The following is a 20,243-nucleotide window of genomic DNA, read 5'->3' on the forward strand; positions in this document are numbered from 1 at the left end:
CACTGTTCGGGGCCATATGAGCCCCAGAAAACTTGCCCATATAGGTAACGTCCATTAGAAATTTGAAATCTAAGTAAAAGAACCCACAGCATGTATAAGGTCCCTTTACCCATTCGTTTCTAACAGACTGTAAGTCTGTAAAACGCACAACCTTTCATTCATAAATGCAAGAAACTTCACAGACGAGAGAAAGAATTCCAGACTTAGCCCAGACGGCTGCGAATCCATGACCTGCAGCCCTGTCATAACAAACACCACGTGCTCTCATTCTTTGTCAACACCGATCACGCGACCCTCTAGGGAAGAGTAAGATGGGTATAACCGATCACGTGCCAACCACAGGTCCAGTAGAGTAATATAATCTTTTCTTTCTTGCACAAGTGATCATTAGGCAGCTTAGTTCTGCCTTGTGCGTCGTAAACTTAAGTACTTTTATAACCTGTCGCCGCAAATTCTATGTAAAGTATTAAAATTGGCTAATTTTCCTCATCACCCCATGCATTCATTTCCTTTCAAACTAAACTCCCCCCAAAGCGTCTCTCAGCAAATCAAAATTTTTTGTTAGGGCTTACGTTAATTATGTGCTGAAACCTTGAATTGTTCATATCGACCAAACCTAAGTCTTTTGAGATGCCCCAAACTCATGCATGAAGAGCAAACTGAGTCTTTCGAGACCCTACAATAGTTCATAAAGAACAAATTGAATCTTATGAAACAACCTAAATCATTCCTAATGAATACAGCCGAGTCTTACTAGACAACCTAAGTCGTTCCTAACAAATATAATCGAATCTTTTGAGACCCAGAATAGTTCATTGCGAACAATCTTGAGTCTTCCCAGACACCCTGAATAGTTCACCACGAACAACTCTTAGAGTCTTTCGAGACACTCTGAATAGGTCAACATGAACAACCTTGAGTCTTTTGAGAGAAACTTGAGTCTTTTGAGACACCCTGAATACTTCAACACATACAACCTTGAGTCTTTTGAGACAACCTTGTGTCTTTCGAGACACCCTGAATAGTTCAACACAAACACCCTTGAGTCCTTCGAGACAACCTTGAGTCTTGTGAGACAAACTTGAGTCTTTCGAGACACACTGAAACTGTGTATTTTTCATAGTGAAATATTCACAAATGACTATATTTTCATATAATTTTTGACTAAATGCACTTTTTGTGATAAAACTATTAAAATATTCAGGTATAAATATTTTTAGAGAGTTTTTGGTGTTTTGAACTATCAAAATAGGCAGTTATAAGCATTTTTGAGGGGTTTTAAGTATTCACAGATTTTAGCTATTTGCTGGGGTAGTGGTAAGCATCCCCACGAATACTGGGGTTGACTGTAATTTCTAAATTGGGAGGGAAGTGTAAAAATGAAACCACTGATTGAGAAGGATGTCTACACTATACTAATACTTTACAAATCATTCTGATATCTTTAAGTTCTAAATTATATTAATAAATCCTTACCTAAGCCCAACAAATCTTGCCGTAACCTGTTTGTAGTTTTTACTTGAGCACGGTGATGAATTTGTTGAGTCACAGTGTGATCACTAGTAGTTGCTGGACCATGAGGAATCATTTGAGTGGCTGTGCCAGAATCAATCACTTTAGCCTATTAAGAAAGAAGAAAAAGTAATATACTTAACATTTTATGTCACACTTGAAAATTCTTGTTTATGTTGGAATGAAAGGCTAATCTAAATAGGTCAGAACTATTTTCAATGGATATTAAGTTATGAAAACCCCATCATGAGGGGAATGGCTTCATTGCATTCATGTGCCACTCTAAGAAGGGAAATAAATAAAAAATACAAAAAAATTAGGGTCTTAACATTTACAAAATGGTATTTTCATTATAAAATAAGTTTTTAAATATACTTACCTGGTAGTTACATATATATAGCTTTATCCCGCCGATTAAGTGACGTCACGGCAGAAATTCAAAATTCGCGGCAATCGCCGATAGATGGTCAGGTGGCCATACCTGAGCGCCCTCTACCAGGTACTTAGAACCATTCCCAATTGTCCTCAGAAATTCCATGCCCCTGTTCTCAGAGGGGAGGAGGGAGGGACCTTTTATATATGTAACTACCAGGTAAGTATATTTAAAAACTTATTTTATAATGAAAATACCATTTTTAAATATCTAACTTCCCTGGTAGTTACATATATATAGCTGATTGACACCATTGGTGGTGGGTTAGAGAACCAAAACACCGTTGGGAATTCGTATAGTTACTAAACACTAAATATTAGCTGTAAACATACTCTGGTTCTTACCTGATAAGGAAGCTGGCTTCATAATTATCCTGCCTCATTCGCCTGCATTCCTTGAGAGACCCAGCGACCCATCCAGGGGCTGTAGAAAGTCTCTATGGGGCTGTCACACGTCCTCAACCTTAACATGACTAGACCACCACCCTTGCTATCCTGGCATAGCCATGGACAAAGAGCTGACCACCTGACCCACTAAAAATCACTAAATAACACACTCCATAAAACCTAACTTAGACTTGCAACCCCAGACTGTGGAAGGTTGCAACAACCTTCACAGACAACCTGTGAGTTCAAATCAAGAAAAAAAAGGCAAGGGTATAATACAAAAAAAAAGGTTATAAGGTAGAGGCAGTAGTTTACCTCCCAACTACGGCGCCGGAGGCAACAAACGGGCCCCAGGGAACAGCAATCCTCATATTGGGTCTGTACTTCTTTCAGGTAACAATCTGCAAGATAGATTTGCTTCGCCAAAAAGTCGCTTCAAAATCGATTTCATAGACCTGTTGTGTCTATAAGCCATCGAAAGTCGCCACAGCTCTTACTTCGTGAGCTTTGACTTTGAGGATTGGGAAGCTTTTCTCTCACATTCTTGGTGAGCTTCCCTTATTAAGTCCTTGATAAAGAACGCCAGTGCATTCTTTGATAAGGGTAACGGGTTTCTTCACTGAGCACCAGAGGTGATCTGTCTGACCTCTCATGTTTCTGGTCCTCTGTAGATAAAATTTTAGGGCCCTAACTGGACAAAGGCCTCTCTCTTTTTCCTGTCCTACTAAATGAGACAGCCCTGGTATGGAAAAGATCTGGGCCATGGTTGAGAAGGGTTCTCGTTTTTAGCCATAAAAACAAGTTGAAGTGAGCAGACTGCATTTTCCCCATTGAAGCCTACTTTCTTGCTAAAGGCTTGTAGTTCTCTACCCTCTTGGCTGTAGCCAAAAAAACCAGGAAAAGGGTCTTCTTAGTGAGATCCTTCCATGAAGCCTTGTCGAGAGGTTCAAACCTATTCGAGGTTAAAAATTTTAGGACTACGTCCAAATTCCAAGAGGGGTCAACTTGTCCTTCCTCTTAACTGTCTCAAAAGACCTTATGAGATCCATGAGGTCCTTGTCTCCCGACACGTCAATATTTGTGACGAAGACGGAAGCAAGCATGCTGCGGTATCCCTTGATGGTAGATACTGCTAGGTTTCCTTGGGTTTTCAAATGCAGAAGAAAATCTGCCAGTTGAGTTAGAGAGGTACTGGAAGAGGAAATGTTATTTTTTTGCACCATTCCCTGAATACGTCCCACTTTGACTGGTACACCTTGAGTGTGGATGTTCTCCTCGCTCTCGCGATGGCTCTTGCAGCTTCCTTGAAAAGCCCTTCGCTCTTGCCAGTTTTTCGATAGTCGAAAGGCAGTTAGGTTGAGAGCGAGGAGATTTTGATGGTATCTCTCTATATGTGGCTGTCTGAGTAGATCGTTCCGACAAGGTAACGATCTGGGGGTGTCTACTAGCCACTCCATCACCTCCGTGATCCATGGTCTCATGGGCCAAAATGGAGCTATCAACGTCATGCTGGCGTGTTTGACTCTCTGAACTTCTTCATGACTCTGTCTAGGATCTTGAATGGAGGAAAAGCGTGCATGTCTAGTCCCTCCCAATTCATGAGGAAGGCGTCCACTGCCACTGCTTCCTGGTCTGGGACTGGAGAGCAGTAGACTGGTAACCTCTTCTGTTCTCTGTGTCGCAAAGAGGTCTATTGAGTTCTCCCCACAGATTCCAAAGCCTGTTGCACACATCGTGATGTAAGGTCCATTCTGTCGTGAGAACCTGTCTTCCTCTGCTGAGAAGATCCGCTCTGACGTTCTTCTCTCCCTCTATGAAGCGGGTGATCAGAGTTAGAGTTGTTCGTTTCTGCCCACAGCAGGAGATCTTTTGCTGCCTCGTGAGGGAAAAGAACGAGTGCCACCCTGTTTCCTGATGTAGGCCAACGCTGTGGTGTTGTCTGAATGACCTGTACAATCTTGTTCTGGACCTTCTCCTGAAAGTGGACTAGTGCAAGATGAATGGCCACCAGTTCCTTGACATTTATATGCCATTTCTTCTGATGGTTTTCCATAGACCTGAGATCTCGCCCTTCCCCCAGCGTTGCACCCCATCCCATGTCCGATGCGTCTGAATACAACACTAGGTCGGTTCTTTTGTTGAAGTTCGAGGCCCTAATTGAAGTTTTTGGGGTCGTTCCACCAACTCAAATGATTTTTGATTCCCAGAGGGATCGGAATCCACGTCTCCAGATCTTGGCCTCTTTTCCAATAGCTTGACAGATGGAACTGAAGTGGACGTAGATGTAGTCTTCCCAAGGAGACAAACTTGTTCGATCGAGGAGAGGGTCCCCAGCAGACTCATCCACTCCCTCGCCGAACAGGTCCATCTCCCTAGAAAGAGCTTCACCTTTTCTAAGCAATCTAGAATGCGTTTGGGGCTGGAAAAGCCCGAAAAACCACTGACTGAATCCTCATCCCCAGGTAGATGATGTCCTGTGAAGGCGTTAGCTGCGATTTGGCTAGATTTACTACCAGACCTAATTGTTGCGTCAAATTCATTGTAACTTGTAGATCCTCCAGACACTTTGACTTGCGATCTGGCTCTGATTAGCCAATCGTCCAGGTACATCGAAATCCGTTATCCCTTTTAGATGTAACCAGTGAGCTACGTTCGATGCCACTCGAGAGAAAACGTGAGGGGCCGTGGACAGTCCAAAACAAAGTGCTCTGAACTGATAGGTTGTCCCGAGATGCACAAACCTCAGATATTTTCTGTAGTTCGGGTGAATTGGTACATGAAAATAAGCGTCCTGTAGGTCTATCGAAACCATCCAGTCTTCCTGTCTGGTGCCTGCTAGGACTGAGCGAGATGTCTCCATGGCAAACTTGACTTTGCTTACGTACTTGTTCAGTGGACTTACTTCCAGAACTGGTCTCCAACCCCCGAGTTCTTGGGTACCAGAAAAGTCTGTTGTAAAACCCTGACGAGAGGTCCTTTTCCACTCTTCTATTGCTGCTTTTGATAGCATCTGGGTCACCTGTTCTTGAAGAGCTGCTGCTTTGCTCCCCGAGTAAGTAGCTGTCAACTCTAACGGTTCTTGTGAAAGAGGGGGCTTCCTTAGGAAGGGAATCTTGTATCCTTCCTTCAAAACTTCGACTGTCCATGGTCAGCTCCCCTTTGGCTCCACTCTTGCCAAAAGTGGGATAACCTGGCTCCCACTTGTGTCTGGAGGTTGTAGTGATCATTTCTTGGATTTGGGTTGCTGCTTGGGGTTCTTACAAATCTTGTCCTCCAGCAGCCATTCTCTGACTTCCTCTCGAAAGGGCTCTCCCACGAAAGGGCTGATGCGTTAGGGAGGAGCTTCCTTGTCCTTCCTGGCTAAAAAGTTTGCGGAAGAACTTTCCTAGCAGTCCTTGTGATCAGATCTTGCGTTGATTGTTGTGCAAGGGCTGCTGATAAATCCTAACCAGCTCTGAAGGGAAGAGCTGTTTAGATATCCAGAGCATACAACAGTTCAGATTTCTGAGCTATAGTCACTCCAGAAGACACGAAAGAGACACAGCATAGCTCGTTTCTTGATAACACCTCCTGTGAAAATGGCAGAAAGTTCGACTGACCCGTCCCTCACAGCTTTATCGAGACAGGCAATAAGGTGCATTTGCGTGTCATTCTTCTGATCTGAAACCTCTGCAAGAGCTGCAAGAGTCCAGTCCATCAAGCTGAAGACTTCAATAGTTCTGAAGACGCCTTTCAGCAAATGATCCATCTCGAAGTGGACCACAGAACCTTGGCTTTTGTCATGGCTGTTCTCCGTGAAGAGTCAACGAGTCTGGAGAAGTCCCCTTGGGAGGAGGCAGGAACTCCCAAACCGAGAGCTTCCCCAGTCTCGTACCACACGCTGGATCTAGAAGCCAATCTTGTCGGGGGAAAGGAAAAGTTGTCTTTCCTTGTTCCTTCTTCTTCAAAATCCAATCATTCAGTGTCGAAAAGGCTCTTCTTCACTGATTTGGCCAACACTGTCTTCTTGAATGAGGAAGACTTCTGGGGTCTACCCATCAAATATTGCGAGGAGGACTCCGAGGTACGGCCTGTTGAAAATCGTTAGGAAATAAGTCCGCCAAAAAGAGTAAGAAGTCTTTTCAGATCAGCGGCATGAAGAGTTTCTTGAGTTTCCTCTTCCGAGATCTCTTCCAAAGGATCCGCTATTTCGATGTCGAGCGAGTGGGGAAAACGTGTGAATCGTGCTGCTTGCGTGCGTCACGCATGCGTCCAACTTGCTGCGAGGAGCTTCACGATCCTTGTTCCCTCCCGTCACTCGTGGCGCCTTGTTGCAGGGAAGCGTCTATGAGCGCTGCAACTTGCCGGGAAGCCTTGCGTCTTGCTGGCTGTTAGCGTCTTGTTGTTCTGATTCTTGCCTTACCTCTTCTTGGGTCTGTTGACGTCCTTAGATTCCTTCTTGTGTGTTTCTTCTCTTAGTCCTTGCGACTTGTAAGAGTCAAAAAGAGACGCAAGAAGACTGCTGGACTTCCGACAAGAACTTTTCTTGAGGTGCCACTTGCTGCTGGGAAACAACTGGAGATGGCACTGCACGAGCTTCCACAACCGGAGACTCTAGCTGGGATCTTTTGATGAAGAGGTGGTGACGCCAGCTTGTGACACGTCCCATTCTGGGGTCGGGGAGAAGCGTGAACTGAAGTCATGTATCACGTCTTCTTCCTCCGACGAGATATGCGTCTTACGCCTCTGTTTAGGCGCAGAAACGCCGTCTTCTTCCAAACGACAGGAATCTCTCTGAGAGAGCTCCATTTGCTGCAAGAGGTTGTTGGAGCGGGAAGGGGACCTGCGTCTCTTGATAGGTCTAGATTCTTGTGACTGACGCCAACCACGTCTGGGTCTTGCGTCATCCGAGGAAAGACAACACGTCCTCATCTCGCCTTTCCTGCGGCGAGGGCGAGCAGCCTGGGATGCGTCAACAGGATCGCTGTTCGGGGGCGTTACGCTCGTTGTTCAACGTCTCTCACCTCCCCTTAGCCTGTCGACGTTCCTTCTCCCAGGGGTTGGGGAGCATGGAAGAGGTCTAGGGCTAGGGCGTGACAGGCACGAACGGACGCACCCTCCACTGCACTAACACTGTCACCGAACTTTTGTTGCAAACTATGCACTGCCCCCCATCACTTCCCTATCCGAAGAAAGGGATTGCACAGAAACTCCTATGGCCTCCATAGCAGCCATTATATCCTTTAATGACGGATTACTTGACTCCCGACTCCAGGAGGATCGGGTACTATAACCTTAGGGTTAGGATCAGGAATATTAGTATCAGACAAGTTAGAAAGGACTTGACTATCAGAAGACCTAGCTGGAAGGACACTGGAAGATCTAGCTCTCCTAAGTCTGTCCTTTTCCAATCGCCTCACATAGCGATCATACTCTCTCCACTCTTTCTCGGACAAACTTTCACACTCCTTGCATCTATCATCAAGTGCACACACATGATCTCTGCATTTCTTACAAACTGTGTGGGGATCAAGAGCAGCCTTGGGAAGCCAACTTGCATCCCCTAACACACATTCTAACAACAGGGTCAGCCATCTTGAAAAGCAAGTACAAAGAACAATTGTAACAGTCAGAAAACCGACCAAATAGGCTAACAATGAAAAAGAAAAATCCAGGAAAATCCAAAATCAAGAGAAAGCCATCAACGAAAAACCAAACAAGTAATGGGTACTTCACCAATTGTAGTAAAGCAAACCAAAGTAGAGTCAATTTCAACGTGTTGATAGAACGACGGCAGGGAATTTCTGAGGACAATTGGGAATGGTTCTAAGTACCTCGTAGAGGGCGCTCAGGTATGGCCACCCTGACCATCTATCGGCGATTGCCGCTGAATTTTGAATTTCTGCCGTGCACAACGAATCAATCGGGATAAAGCTATATATATGTAACTACCAGGAAGTTAGATATTTAAAAACATGGAATTTCCATATCCCAGGATTCAAACCAATTCTTTATATAAAAGAACATTTTTACCAATAAGTGCATACATATTTTCAATAACATTTAAACAACTGCAAATGGTAATGAAAACTCAGGATGAAAATTACAATGATGTGGATGAAATACACCTATTGCTAGTGTCTTGTGCAATCCAAAGATTTTACTGGTAGAGATCAAGGAATTTTCAAAACAGATGGTCCTTACTTCATTATAAACCTAATAACTTTACTTGTCTAGACCATACTTGACCACAATTCTTTCAGAAAATTTTCAAATGAATCAATACCTGCATTTTGTTGTTCATTTTATTTTTTACTATTAATTCATCCATTCCTTTTTTTACTTCTTGGAAACATACGATGGTTCAAGCCCAACATATTAACCGGCAAAAACTGTAATCCTTAAAATAACTACCTCACTGCCCACTACATGACTGAGACTTTCTCAAATTCCTTGAATTTAACCTTCTTTCCACAGAACACTTATACTGCCTCAGTATGGCAATGTCCACTTGGAACCTTCAATATACAGTGCTGTCAATGCAATATGTTGATCATGCAATAAGACTTCATATAATATTTTATCATTGCTTCAAATATCACTATGGTATCTGACACAACTTGGCATATGGTCTTTTTGGCAAACTTCTTGTTTATGGCTTTAATCCTCCCTTTTGTAAACTAATTAGGTACTTTTTATCTAGTAACTTTATATCAGTTGATGATAGTGTAAATGTTTAAATATCAGGAAATGATATAATCTCTACGACATAGTTTGTTAAATTTCCTGTTTACACTGATTTTCATTGGAAGGTAATTATGTATTATTACTGCAAAGTAGTCTCACTCCCTTTTCTATAGGCATTATTTTTGTTTCCATTCCACTAGACTAAAAATATTTTCATGATAAAATTAAGTTTTGTACATATTTAACAAGTAATTACATAGCTATAGTTTCAACTCGCGCAGCAGCTTTTATTTAAAAAATCACAGTAGAACTTTGATAGTTTAGTGTAGGTGACAAGCCCCCCCACTAACAGGAGTACTGGAAACGACTTAGCAGAAAACCTCACTCTGTTTGTGCCTTATGTCTATGAGAAGGGAGGAGGGCAGGCTCCAATTCTGTAATTACTTGGTAAGTATATATGAAACTTAATTTTACCATGAAAATTACATTTTCATATAAGTAACTTACCAAGTGATTACAAAGCAGAATCCCACATTGACAGGAGGTGGGTCACATGGACATATTCTACTCCAAAACATTAAGTAATAGTAATGAATTTGAAATAGAAAGGTGTGCTAGCATTGAAACAATGCTTGTTGTTTCCTTACTTGGTAAGAGCGCTACTGCAGGTGAAAACTGCCTCTGGTTGGTGCTCATCTTAACCTTTTGTAGCATGGCAGTTGAGTTGTGAGTCGCCTCTACTTAAGGGGAGCGCACTCTTAGATTTTTATGAATATTTTGAAATTTTAAAAAAATGGTTAAATGGCCGTAAGACATGAGCAACACCTTCGTTATCACGTGACCAAAGCATTTTTTCGAAATATTAAAATTGATGGGGTTTTGGGCCTTCGCCCCACACGGTGAGGCAGGGCTGACGTTTGGCTCTAATGACTATTGTCATTTTTTCCTTTATTCGCCTAATTTATTCATTATTTTGATTTTTATATCACCTTATCTCCTACGTCTGGCAGTGTCTGGCAACAACAATGGCTTGTTCCTTGGTGAATGCGTGGTAGGAGACAGGGTTGCCACCATACGTTGAAAAGGGTGGTGGGACACTTTACTCTGAGCAATTTTTCGCTATTTGCGGTGTTTTTGCTGTCTTTTTACATCCAGTAACTCTAAATACAATCTATATACTTTCACCTTCAAAAATACACTCACAGTTGATGAAATGAATAAAGGATGATGAAAAGGGAGTATATGATGACAAGTTCATTATATCAAATCTCGGTTAGATAAAATAGTGTCGGTATTAGGTGCAAGGTAGGAAATTGCAGGGGTAAAGTTCAGGTCGAATTCTCTGCCAATAGATGGGATACTGATATTTTAATGAAGTGCCAATCGTGTAGGTTTACAGTTAGTGCCCCAGCAAAGCGAATTAGCAATGGAAAATCTCAGCACCATCAATTGAGTGAGATAAATATTGAGGAAATTGAACACAACTTTGGCTATGAGAAATTCAACTTGCTAACACATCTGTTTGGCACAAGTGAAAGTATAGAAGAAGTTCATCATTCGAGAGACAAAAAGGCTTGAAAATCAAACTCCAAAGACCAAAAAGACCAAACAAGTGAAAAAACGACTGAAAATGAGTCAAGAATATCAGCCTGGTAGCTACTAAACTTCTAGTTTCTTAGTTTCAAACAAGGCAACAATGAGTCAGGTGGTACTTGATGATATCCTCGCCTCGAGCGAATAATACCCCTTTTATAGAGGAAGGGGTGACCTGGAGCCAGAAATCAACCAAAATAATGCTCTAAGGTAAGTTTTTCCACGAGTGCCAAAACCACTTGTTTATCTTTACGGTCGTTTTTTCTCAGTTTTCACTTTTTTGCACTTCAAACGCAAACTACATTTTTATTTTTAGGCCAATTTTAAAGTTAAATATACCATTGGAAAGAGGAAAGAAAGACGAATATTTGTTTGGGGCTAGATTTTCTTAGGTTGACGAGAACCGGTGATAATCAAATTATACAAATTTGTGGGGAAAATCCCCTGCCCCCATCAAAAAAAAAAGGAAAAGTAGAAAACTCTTCCCATTATTTTTTTTCATACTGTGATATATTTTCTGTGTATGAAGCCGCATTGCAATAGCTCTAAAAATGAAGGAGGTGAATCATTTTTAATTTTTATTTTATTTTTATTTTTAATAAAATCCAAAATAATCATCCGATCACTCTCAAATTTTTCCTGGAACATCACCTTATATATATGTATAACATATAAAAATTCCATAAAAATCGGAGCATTATTTCTATGTAAGCATGTGCTTCCCTTAAGTGGGAGCTTTGCAGAGGAGGATAGGCCTGATTGCTGGCAAAGCATACACAAGTACCCTTGCCCTGGACACAGTGCCAATACAGAAAAGAATCAGACATCGCTTTCACTTACACTGAAAACACCACAACCCATCCACTGAGACTAGTGAGTACTCCCAGTACATTGTACCCCCGGCTCCCGAAAATTCAACACCTTACTTTAATGCGAAGAGGTACTAGGAGAAAACAAGATTCCTATGCTTCCTACCCCAGTACCATGGCAGCCACTGAAATTGGCCCCAAGGTACTTCAAGGATTCACTAGCTGTTGAAGGTGTACATGTCTTATTGGGTAATGAAGCAGGTGGTGTACCATTTGTTCCTTGTCCTACAGTGACGGACAAACCGTTGAGGATTAGTCCTACGGTAGATTTAGAGAAGAATAACCACCACCTGTTTCAAAGTTGTGTAACTACCAGGAGTATGAAGAGAACTATGCCTGCAAGTGAAGAAACTGAGGATTTACACACACAAGAAGGATCAAGTGAAGGATCTTTCAGCTTAGTAGAGCTGTTCCAGGAAGGTAAAGTTTCCTCTAGTGCTAACAACGAAGAGATTTCCCAAGAAGAAGAATCTGTTGTTCTTGAAGAGACTCAGAATAGTCAGTATTCCTGAAGATAGTAGTGAAGCTACAGAAGTTGAGTTAGCAGATATTGAGAGTTCAACCCTTGAAGTTGGTCAAGTGACTAGTGAGAAGCTAATGGAACTGCAGAAGAAGAATACAACGTTATCTGACTTGTTCATCAAAGTTGTTGATCAAGAAGAGATGCAACAAACTCCTACCTGTTATTATCTAAAGGAAGGTTTGCTAATGAGGAAGCACAGACCTGCAAATATACCAGGAAATGCTGGATGGGGTGAATATCATAAAATTCTCATTCCATATCCATTGAGGAAGCAAGCGGTAGTAGCACATGAGTCTGGACATATGGGAATCAGGAAGGCTGTTGAGAAGATTATGAAGTATTTTTTCTGGCCTGGACTTCACAGGGATGTTAGCAGGTTTTGTTGAGAATGTCACACCTGCCAAGTAGCTGGAAAACCGAATGAAACCATTCAGAAAGCCCCCCTACAACATATAGAAGTTGGAGGAGAACCCTTTTGCAAGGTGATTTTTGATGTGGTTAGGCTGCTTCCAAAAACAAAGGAAATGAATATCTGTTAGCATTAATGTGTCTTGTGACACGTTATCCTGAGGCAATGCCAGTGAGAAGTATAAGTACCAAGGTAACTGGTGAGAAATTGGTGGTGCTCTTCTCCAAGTTTGGAATACCAGAAATTGTGCAAAGTGACTGAGAAACAAACTTTACTTCTAAATTGTTCCAGGATGTGATGAACTTGTTAGGGGTGAAACAACAGTTATCAACTGCTTATCATCCAGAGACTCAAGGAGCCTTGGAAAGGTTCCACCAGACATTGAAATTTATAACAAAATAGTGTTATAAACCAGGAAGAGAATGGGATGCTGGTTTACCCTAAGTGTTGTTTGAAGTTAGGAATGCTTATCAAGAAAGCATGGGATGTTCACCTAATGAGATGATTTTTGGTGGAGAGGTGAGAAGTCCATTGAAGATTCTTGCAGAGAATTGGGAAGAAAATCAAGAGGAAATCCAAGGAGAATATGTGAAGAACTTGAGGAAAAGGTTAAGAGAAATTAGAAAATTCTGTGTAGAAAGTCTGAAAATAAGTCAAGCGACAATGAAAAGAAGATATGTTGCTAAGACTAAACTAAGAAGTTTTAGTGTAGGTCAGCAAGTTCTAGTGTTCTTACCAGTGAAAAGATTTCCCCTTACAATAAATTTCAAGGTCTTTATACGATAATAGAGAAGTTAAGTGACTTAATTTATGTGATTGAAACACCAGGAAGAAGGAAACGACAGAGGAAGATGCATGTGAATCTTTTGAAACATTACTTCTCAGAGACTAAAACTGAAACAGTGTCCATAACGCTAGACAACTTCATCCACAGAGGATGAGGATAGCTATGAATTGGGAGCTGAAAGCAAGATGAAAAATTCTTCAATACTGCAAGATTTGGAGGATAAACTAAAACATCTGAGTGTTGAGCAAAGTAGTGAATTAAGTGAAGTAATTAAAAGTTTCCCTGAAATTTTTGCAGATGTACCTAGGCATACCGATCTGACAAAGCATGAGTTAAAGATCAGAGAAGATGGAAAACCTTTTAAACAGAGAGCATATTGCCTATCACCTTTTCATCGAAAATGTTTTGAAGAAATAAGTAAAATATTTATTGCAGCATGGATTAGCAGCATCCAGTTCAAGCCATTACAATTCCCCATGTGTGTTAGTGAAGAAACCAGATGGATCGTTTAGGGTGTGTACTGATTACAGGAAATTGAATTCCATCACTGTAGCTGACAATTATCCCTTGCCTCTTATAGATCAGTTACTTGATAACACTGGGCAAGCCAAGTTTGTTTCCAAGATAGACTTGTTAAGAGGGTATTATCAAATTCCTTTAGATGAGAATGCTAAATTAATGTCAGCTTTCATTACTCCTTTCGGACTGTATCAGTACACTGTTTTGCTATTTGGTCTGATGAATGCACCTGCAACATTCCAACGAGTGATGGATCACCTGCTAGGGCCCATAGGAGTAGGCTATACCTTCATGACATATATTAATTTATTCTACAACATGGGCATGGAAAGAGCCTCTGAGGATTTTAAGAAAAGTGTTCAAGAAACTACGGGAAGCAGGACTAACAATCAACCTAGAAAAGAGTGAGTTTGGAAAGGCAACTGTTCAGTATCTGGGATTTGAAGTTGGGAAAGGCCTTCTCGCTTTTGTTGACGCTAATGTAGGTATCCATAAGGCTACCCCCCACAACTACCAGGAAACGACTACAAAGATTTTTGGGCATGGCTGGATTTTATCGCCGATTCTGTCTGAATTTATCAGCCATAGTAGGTCCCTTGATTGATTTAACCAGCCCTAAGACAAAGTTTGGACTTCAGAATGTCAAGAATCATTTGACAAGGTTAAAGCCATTTTAACTTTGAGACTAGTACTTCAAGCTCCAGACTTCAATAACAAGTTTGTGATACAAGTTGATGCATCCGACTTTGGGACTGGAGCTGTTCTACTTCAAGAAGAGGACAGTAATATCTTACACCCAGTTAGTTTTATGTCTTGAAACTGAAAAAGCATCAGAAAGTGTATTCAGCAAGAGAAAAAGAAACATTAGCATTAATCACAGCATTGAAAAAGTTTGAAGTGTATATGAACAGACCTAGGAATGAAGAAATTTTAGTGTTATCTGACCACTACCCCCTCACTTTTACTCAGAAAATGAAAAATCAGAATCAGAGATTGACAAGGTGGTCTTTGTGCTTGCAACTGTATAATGTAAAATTGAAACATTTCAGGAAAGAACAATGTAGTTGCATATTATTTATCCCGGGATAAACAATCTTCTGGGGGGAAGAATCTCATAATATTCGCTTGTAAAATGTATAAAGTATGATTTTTCCAGAATACCTGTACAGGCAGTCTCCGGTCGTTGGCAGGCTCGGTTATTGGCGATCTGGTTTTACAGCGCTTGTCTAGCGACAAAAATCAGCAATTTTAGATGCTGAAAATGGCTAATTTCCGCTTATTGGCACCGATAATTGGGTATTGGTGCCGGTATATACATAACAGTGAGCCCAATAACTGAAAATCGGTGATTTTCGATGCCGATAAGCCCTGAAAATTGCCAAAAATCACAAATTTTCAGTTATCATCACGCCGTCAGAAAGGAACCCCTGCCGATAACCGGGGACTGCCTGTATTATGATGTCCTTCGTAATTGTCGTATGATTTTTTCTTTATACAAGGGATACTGTGTAGTGTTTAAAGGCTGAGGAATTTTCAAACATTACATTTAACTCTGTATCCAGAAATAACTGAATTTCCTTTCAGGAATCGTGGATAAGATCTCCGACATGCTGATGCTCAGTAGCAAGACCAGCCTTGATACTGCCCATAATTTCCTCCTGGAATTCTGAAAGTACTACCAGCAGAATTTCCCCATCAGGGCACCAGCATGAACTGAGCACGCAGAGGCAGTTGTATCACTACTGTCCAGCAGGATAGAAGTCCCATATACCCCCTAGAAGATACAGACACTTCAGAAAGGGTTGGGTGGACTCTATCAGGATCCCCTTCAATATCTGATAGCTGCATGGGAGAGGGAAGATTCTCATCAGAGGTATCCCTCTCATGTAAAGCAGAAGAGTTTGTCCCTGGACCTTCCAGATTCAGAAGGCAGTTTCAGTGGCTAAGTCCATTTCTTGTCCAATGTTAGTGACATCTCTCCCAAGGAAAGACTCTTCGTCTCCATTGAAGGAGTCGACGCAGGAGGTTCTAGGAACCAATGTTTTGGAGTATTGTCCCAAATGTGGATTCTGCTCAAAGAAGGAAGGTTACACATTCTGCCAAGTTCTGCTGGAAAGATGTAGTCTCCTCCTGTACCCTACTGAAACCTATGATCCACACAGACAGCTTAAAGTGAGCTCTTTCATCATTTAAGCTTGCTGCCAAGAGCATGTTGCATATTCCACACATGTCCGGCAACCAACCATATTCTCCTTTATTCCTGCAAGGGCTGTGCTTGTATGGCAGGTGATATGAGCCATACCAACAGGCAAAAAGCAGATTGAGCAATTCGCTGCGGCTCACATAATCTGTAAGTCCTGCATAATAGCAGCCCTGTAATGATAAAAGGAACAACTGTTTATTATAAACTACCTGGTGCTAGCTACCTATAATCACTTCATAGGCAGCACACTTAACATAAAACAGGCTGACTTGGTCGCAAGTATGTAGCCATAGTATACTGTTAGCAATCTTAACAATGGGTTATATCCATAAGACAGTGGTAATGTGTTAAAATATCAATTCATAATTACTACTATTACCTTCCCTTTAACCCCTTCGCCACCGGAATCTGCGTACACATGTACGTCTTTTACGGTACAGTAATAAAAGACATGATGTTACGCCTATACGTCTTTCATCCCTCCTCGAAAAGCAGAGCTGCTTTCATTCAGCTTGGATGGGTTTCAGGCATAGTATTGTGTACGAGAGAGGTGCAGAAGCTCCACCCACTATTCATTCTAGCCAATGAGTGTCCGATGGTCGTCGTGACGTCATATTCATATGGGATATTATAAGGGTATCGTCCAGCAGCACATGCCAGTGCGCCTCAAGCTGTTATGTATGAAACATTGTCACGATCTTGTGAGTAAACCATTTGGATTCGAAGGCTAAACTTTTTCTCCTTTTGATTGCAGTTATTTTACTGGTTTTTATTTTTCAGTATCATGATGTCGGATGATAGTATTTCAGATTCTGGGTAGGAATACCTGCCAGATCTGTCAGATGATTACAGTGATAGTTGTTATAGTTAGGAGGATGACAGCGACACTGAGATTTTAGAAGACATTGAACCCATTGTCGATGAAGGTTGGCAGTTCATAACAGATCCATTTTGTGACAAGCGCCCAGACCCACCCCCCGATTTCACGGAGGGTGACAATGGGATCTCTGTTTGCACACCCAACTTCACCTGCCCACGAGATGCATTTTGTTTCTTTTTTGTGATGATGATATTGGCAGACTGTGTGAATGGATGAATGCTCGGGCAGAGGAGTATTTTCAGGTCAACAGGAAAGTATACTATGTTTTTTGAAAACTTCTTTCATTTTTTTTTACACTAACATGTAATTTTTATTATCATTATTTTTTCTACTACAAGTTGTAGTAGTAGTGGTATTACTGTTGAATTTTTTAATTATTATTATTGTTATTATTATTATGATTATGATTATTATTATTATTATTATTACCAATGCCATAAACATTCATTGATGTATACTAACTGTTTCCGTAAGAAAACTAGTATATACTGCTATTACTACTAGTACTATTTTACTAATACTTTACTACTTTTTCTGCTACTTTATTTCTACTACTTTACTACTATTTCTATTTCTGCAATTACTTTTTCCACTAAATATTCCTCTTTTTTCGATATATATATATATATATATAGCCAATGTGGTGAAAAATATTCATTGGTATGTACACAATGTTTTCACATAAGAATATAAATGAAAAAAAATATGAATAACAGAAAGTTTAGTGGGAGCAAATGATGACTGATATACTCGCGGTCTCATGCGGTATGCAAGCGTTATTGGCAGTGCAACAGGCCAGTGGCGAAGGGGTTAATGTATTAAAATATCAACTCATAATTACTACTATTACCTTCCTTTAAAAGTATTTTCTCACAAATGTTACTCAACTTGATTAAAACAGAACTAACTGGATACCATAAATCCCATTCCTTTACATTTTCATAATTTTGTTTATCTTGTCTAATCCTAAGCAGCAGGTAAATGTTATACGCTACATTAGAGGGTACATAATTTGGTATTACAACTAGTGTGTCAAATCTTATATAAAATAAGTATACATAAGATTTTAATTCACTTGCCTAAAAATGTAATTTAATATTCCTGCAGGAAGAAGCAACCATCACAAGAATTTTCTGCATGTGACATCACTAATGGTAGAGTAATATCTGTTACGTATAAGTAGATCTGCAAAACGAATTTCCATTCACACTTGATAAAAGTCCCCAGTACTAAGGATAAATGGGGAACTTTCTATATCATATAATCCATTCAGTTTGATCATCAAATACTATAGAGGGAAAACCAGCTTTTACTAAATGCCAAGGCTTGGAAGTCAAGCACAACTGAGAACTATCACAGCTACCTTTTGTACACGAGAAGTTAGGCTACCATGTTATTGGATAGCATAAAATTAACTACCAACATTAAAAGGCCATTAAATAATGAGTTTCAATAACCAAAATGTCTAATACAGTAGGGCCTCAACTTACGGCGGGGGATCCGTTCCAGCACCACGCTGCAAGCTAATTTCTCGTCGTAATGTAAGTCAGCGTTTTGAAATATGATGTTGTATCAAGTTACAGTGCCTTAAGTGCCATTAACTTGATGCCTGTTCTTGCTGTTAGCAACATTAACGGCACTTACAGTGCAGTAACTTGATGCAAAACCAAGTTACAGTGCTGAAAAAGCACCATAAAATTGAATCCGCCATAAGTCGGTGATGCACTGTATTATTGCATTACAGTATTGTTAAATATCACTTTATTAGAGAGGAAAAAGAAAATAACAGGGCAGTATTGCTCTTTCAGCAATCAATTTGACTGCTCACCTTGATTGGAGATCCCACTGGCTCCCAACTTTAACAAATATAAACCTACCAGTTAAAAATTGTAGATTTAAAACTTTTCAATGGGACTTAAACCTATGCATTTAACTTGCTTCTGAGTTTAGTTCTACCAAGGTGACCAAAATAAGATCTCAGGGAAAATAATCTGGGAGCAAAGCCACTGAGGTTCTTCACTCGGCAGAAACCAAGAATGTAATGGAGAAAATGGCCAACATATGTGCTGTTGCTACATCAGTGAGTGAAGGATGAAGGAAGAGTCGAGGCAGTCATAGATAGAGATAGATCCTCATTGTCTTGAGTCCTTTATATTCTATCATTGTGGCAACTTACTCTATTCTAGCCAAAACCAAATAGAGGGTAGAAAAGAATTCTTTAAGACTAGTTGATCTGTCGTATGGAGCTCTGGGGGGATCATGAGAGTGACTCCTTTGAGGACGAACAGCGGATACGCTATCAAAAAGGCTGAAATACATTTTTCTGAATATATAAAAAATAATAATTAGCATCAAGTTCTGGAAAGGATCCTGAAGAAAATACCCGGAGAGCTATGGCAGAGCTGCTGTCAACATTACATGACCACCAACATATGCAGTTACTGCAGTAGTTAATAAAAATATGAAAGTCCAGAGGGTGCAAAGGTAACAAGACTATCTTCTACTTCTTTATGTAACAAAAAAAGACTTGTGATCATTGGAACATTGTGAACTATGATATTAGACATACAGTACATGATCAACAGGGTCATGATGACACAAATTTAGCAAACACAACAGTCCTCAGTTTCTTTTCTAAAATGACCATCTAACAACAATAAAATACTCACATTACCTAGGTTATTTGGGAAAGACCCACATGGCAGCATCACACAGCATCAATATATCAAATCTGATTTCATTGTTAACAAGCAAATTGATAAAAGTTCCAAGTTCAAAATAACAGTGAAGGATTAAACATTTAATTGCATTACTCACGCAGTTTTCAGCATCAATAACACCTTTCAAGAAGTCGACTTGTCTCTTGTAATGCTTTAATGTTTCTTCATTGGGAGCACTGAAAATCAGTAAATAATACAATGAAAATGATATTTTTATGATAAAATAAAGTTTGTTCATACTTACCTGGCAGATATATATATAGCTGTATTCTCCGAAAGGGACCGACAGAAATTCAAAACTTACGGCACACGCAGATGGGCCAGGTGGTTAGTACCATTCCCGCCGCTGGGAGGCGGGTATCAGAACCATTCCCATTTTCTATTCAGATTTTCTAGAAACTAGAACTACTGTCTCCTGAGGAGGAGGGCGGGTATTATGATTATATATATCTGCCAGGTAAGTATGAACAAACTTTATTTTATCATAAAAATATCATTTTGTTCATGACACTTACCTGACAGATATATATATAGCTGAATCCCACCATTGGAGGTGGAAGAGACAGAATAGGATTTAGGAAACAAACCTATGTAGGCGATTGACGCCTTGGTTCCCTTACCTGTTAGCATTGCTGACTTCGTGATTACTGTCACCCAAGTCTGCTTCTGCTTTACTAGAGAACTCCAGCGAGGTAGAGACCTATAAAGCTGGTGAAATCTAGATGATCTGTCAACGGGGGCGA

General features: G+C 40.5%; 1 protein-coding gene across 2 annotated transcripts in view; it reads right to left on the minus strand.

Moving 5' to 3' along the window:
* LOC136833769 (NADPH-dependent diflavin oxidoreductase 1) overlaps positions 1–20,243 on the minus strand; it is an 81,481-nt gene that overhangs the window by 22,521 nt on the left and 38,717 nt on the right. For both annotated transcript variants that reach the window (XM_067096019.1, XM_067096017.1), the window contains 2 exons: positions 19,598–19,676; positions 1,477–1,621 (listed from right to left, as the gene is read on the minus strand). In XM_067096019.1, coding sequence (XP_066952120.1) covers positions 1,477–1,621; positions 19,598–19,676 — 224 coding nt within the window. The remainder of the gene's footprint in view (positions 1–1,476; positions 1,622–19,597; positions 19,677–20,243) is intronic.

Source organism: Macrobrachium rosenbergii, chromosome 52, assembly GCF_040412425.1.
Source record: "Macrobrachium rosenbergii isolate ZJJX-2024 chromosome 52, ASM4041242v1, whole genome shotgun sequence".
Classification (NCBI taxonomy): Eukaryota; Metazoa; Arthropoda; class Malacostraca; order Decapoda; family Palaemonidae; genus Macrobrachium; species Macrobrachium rosenbergii.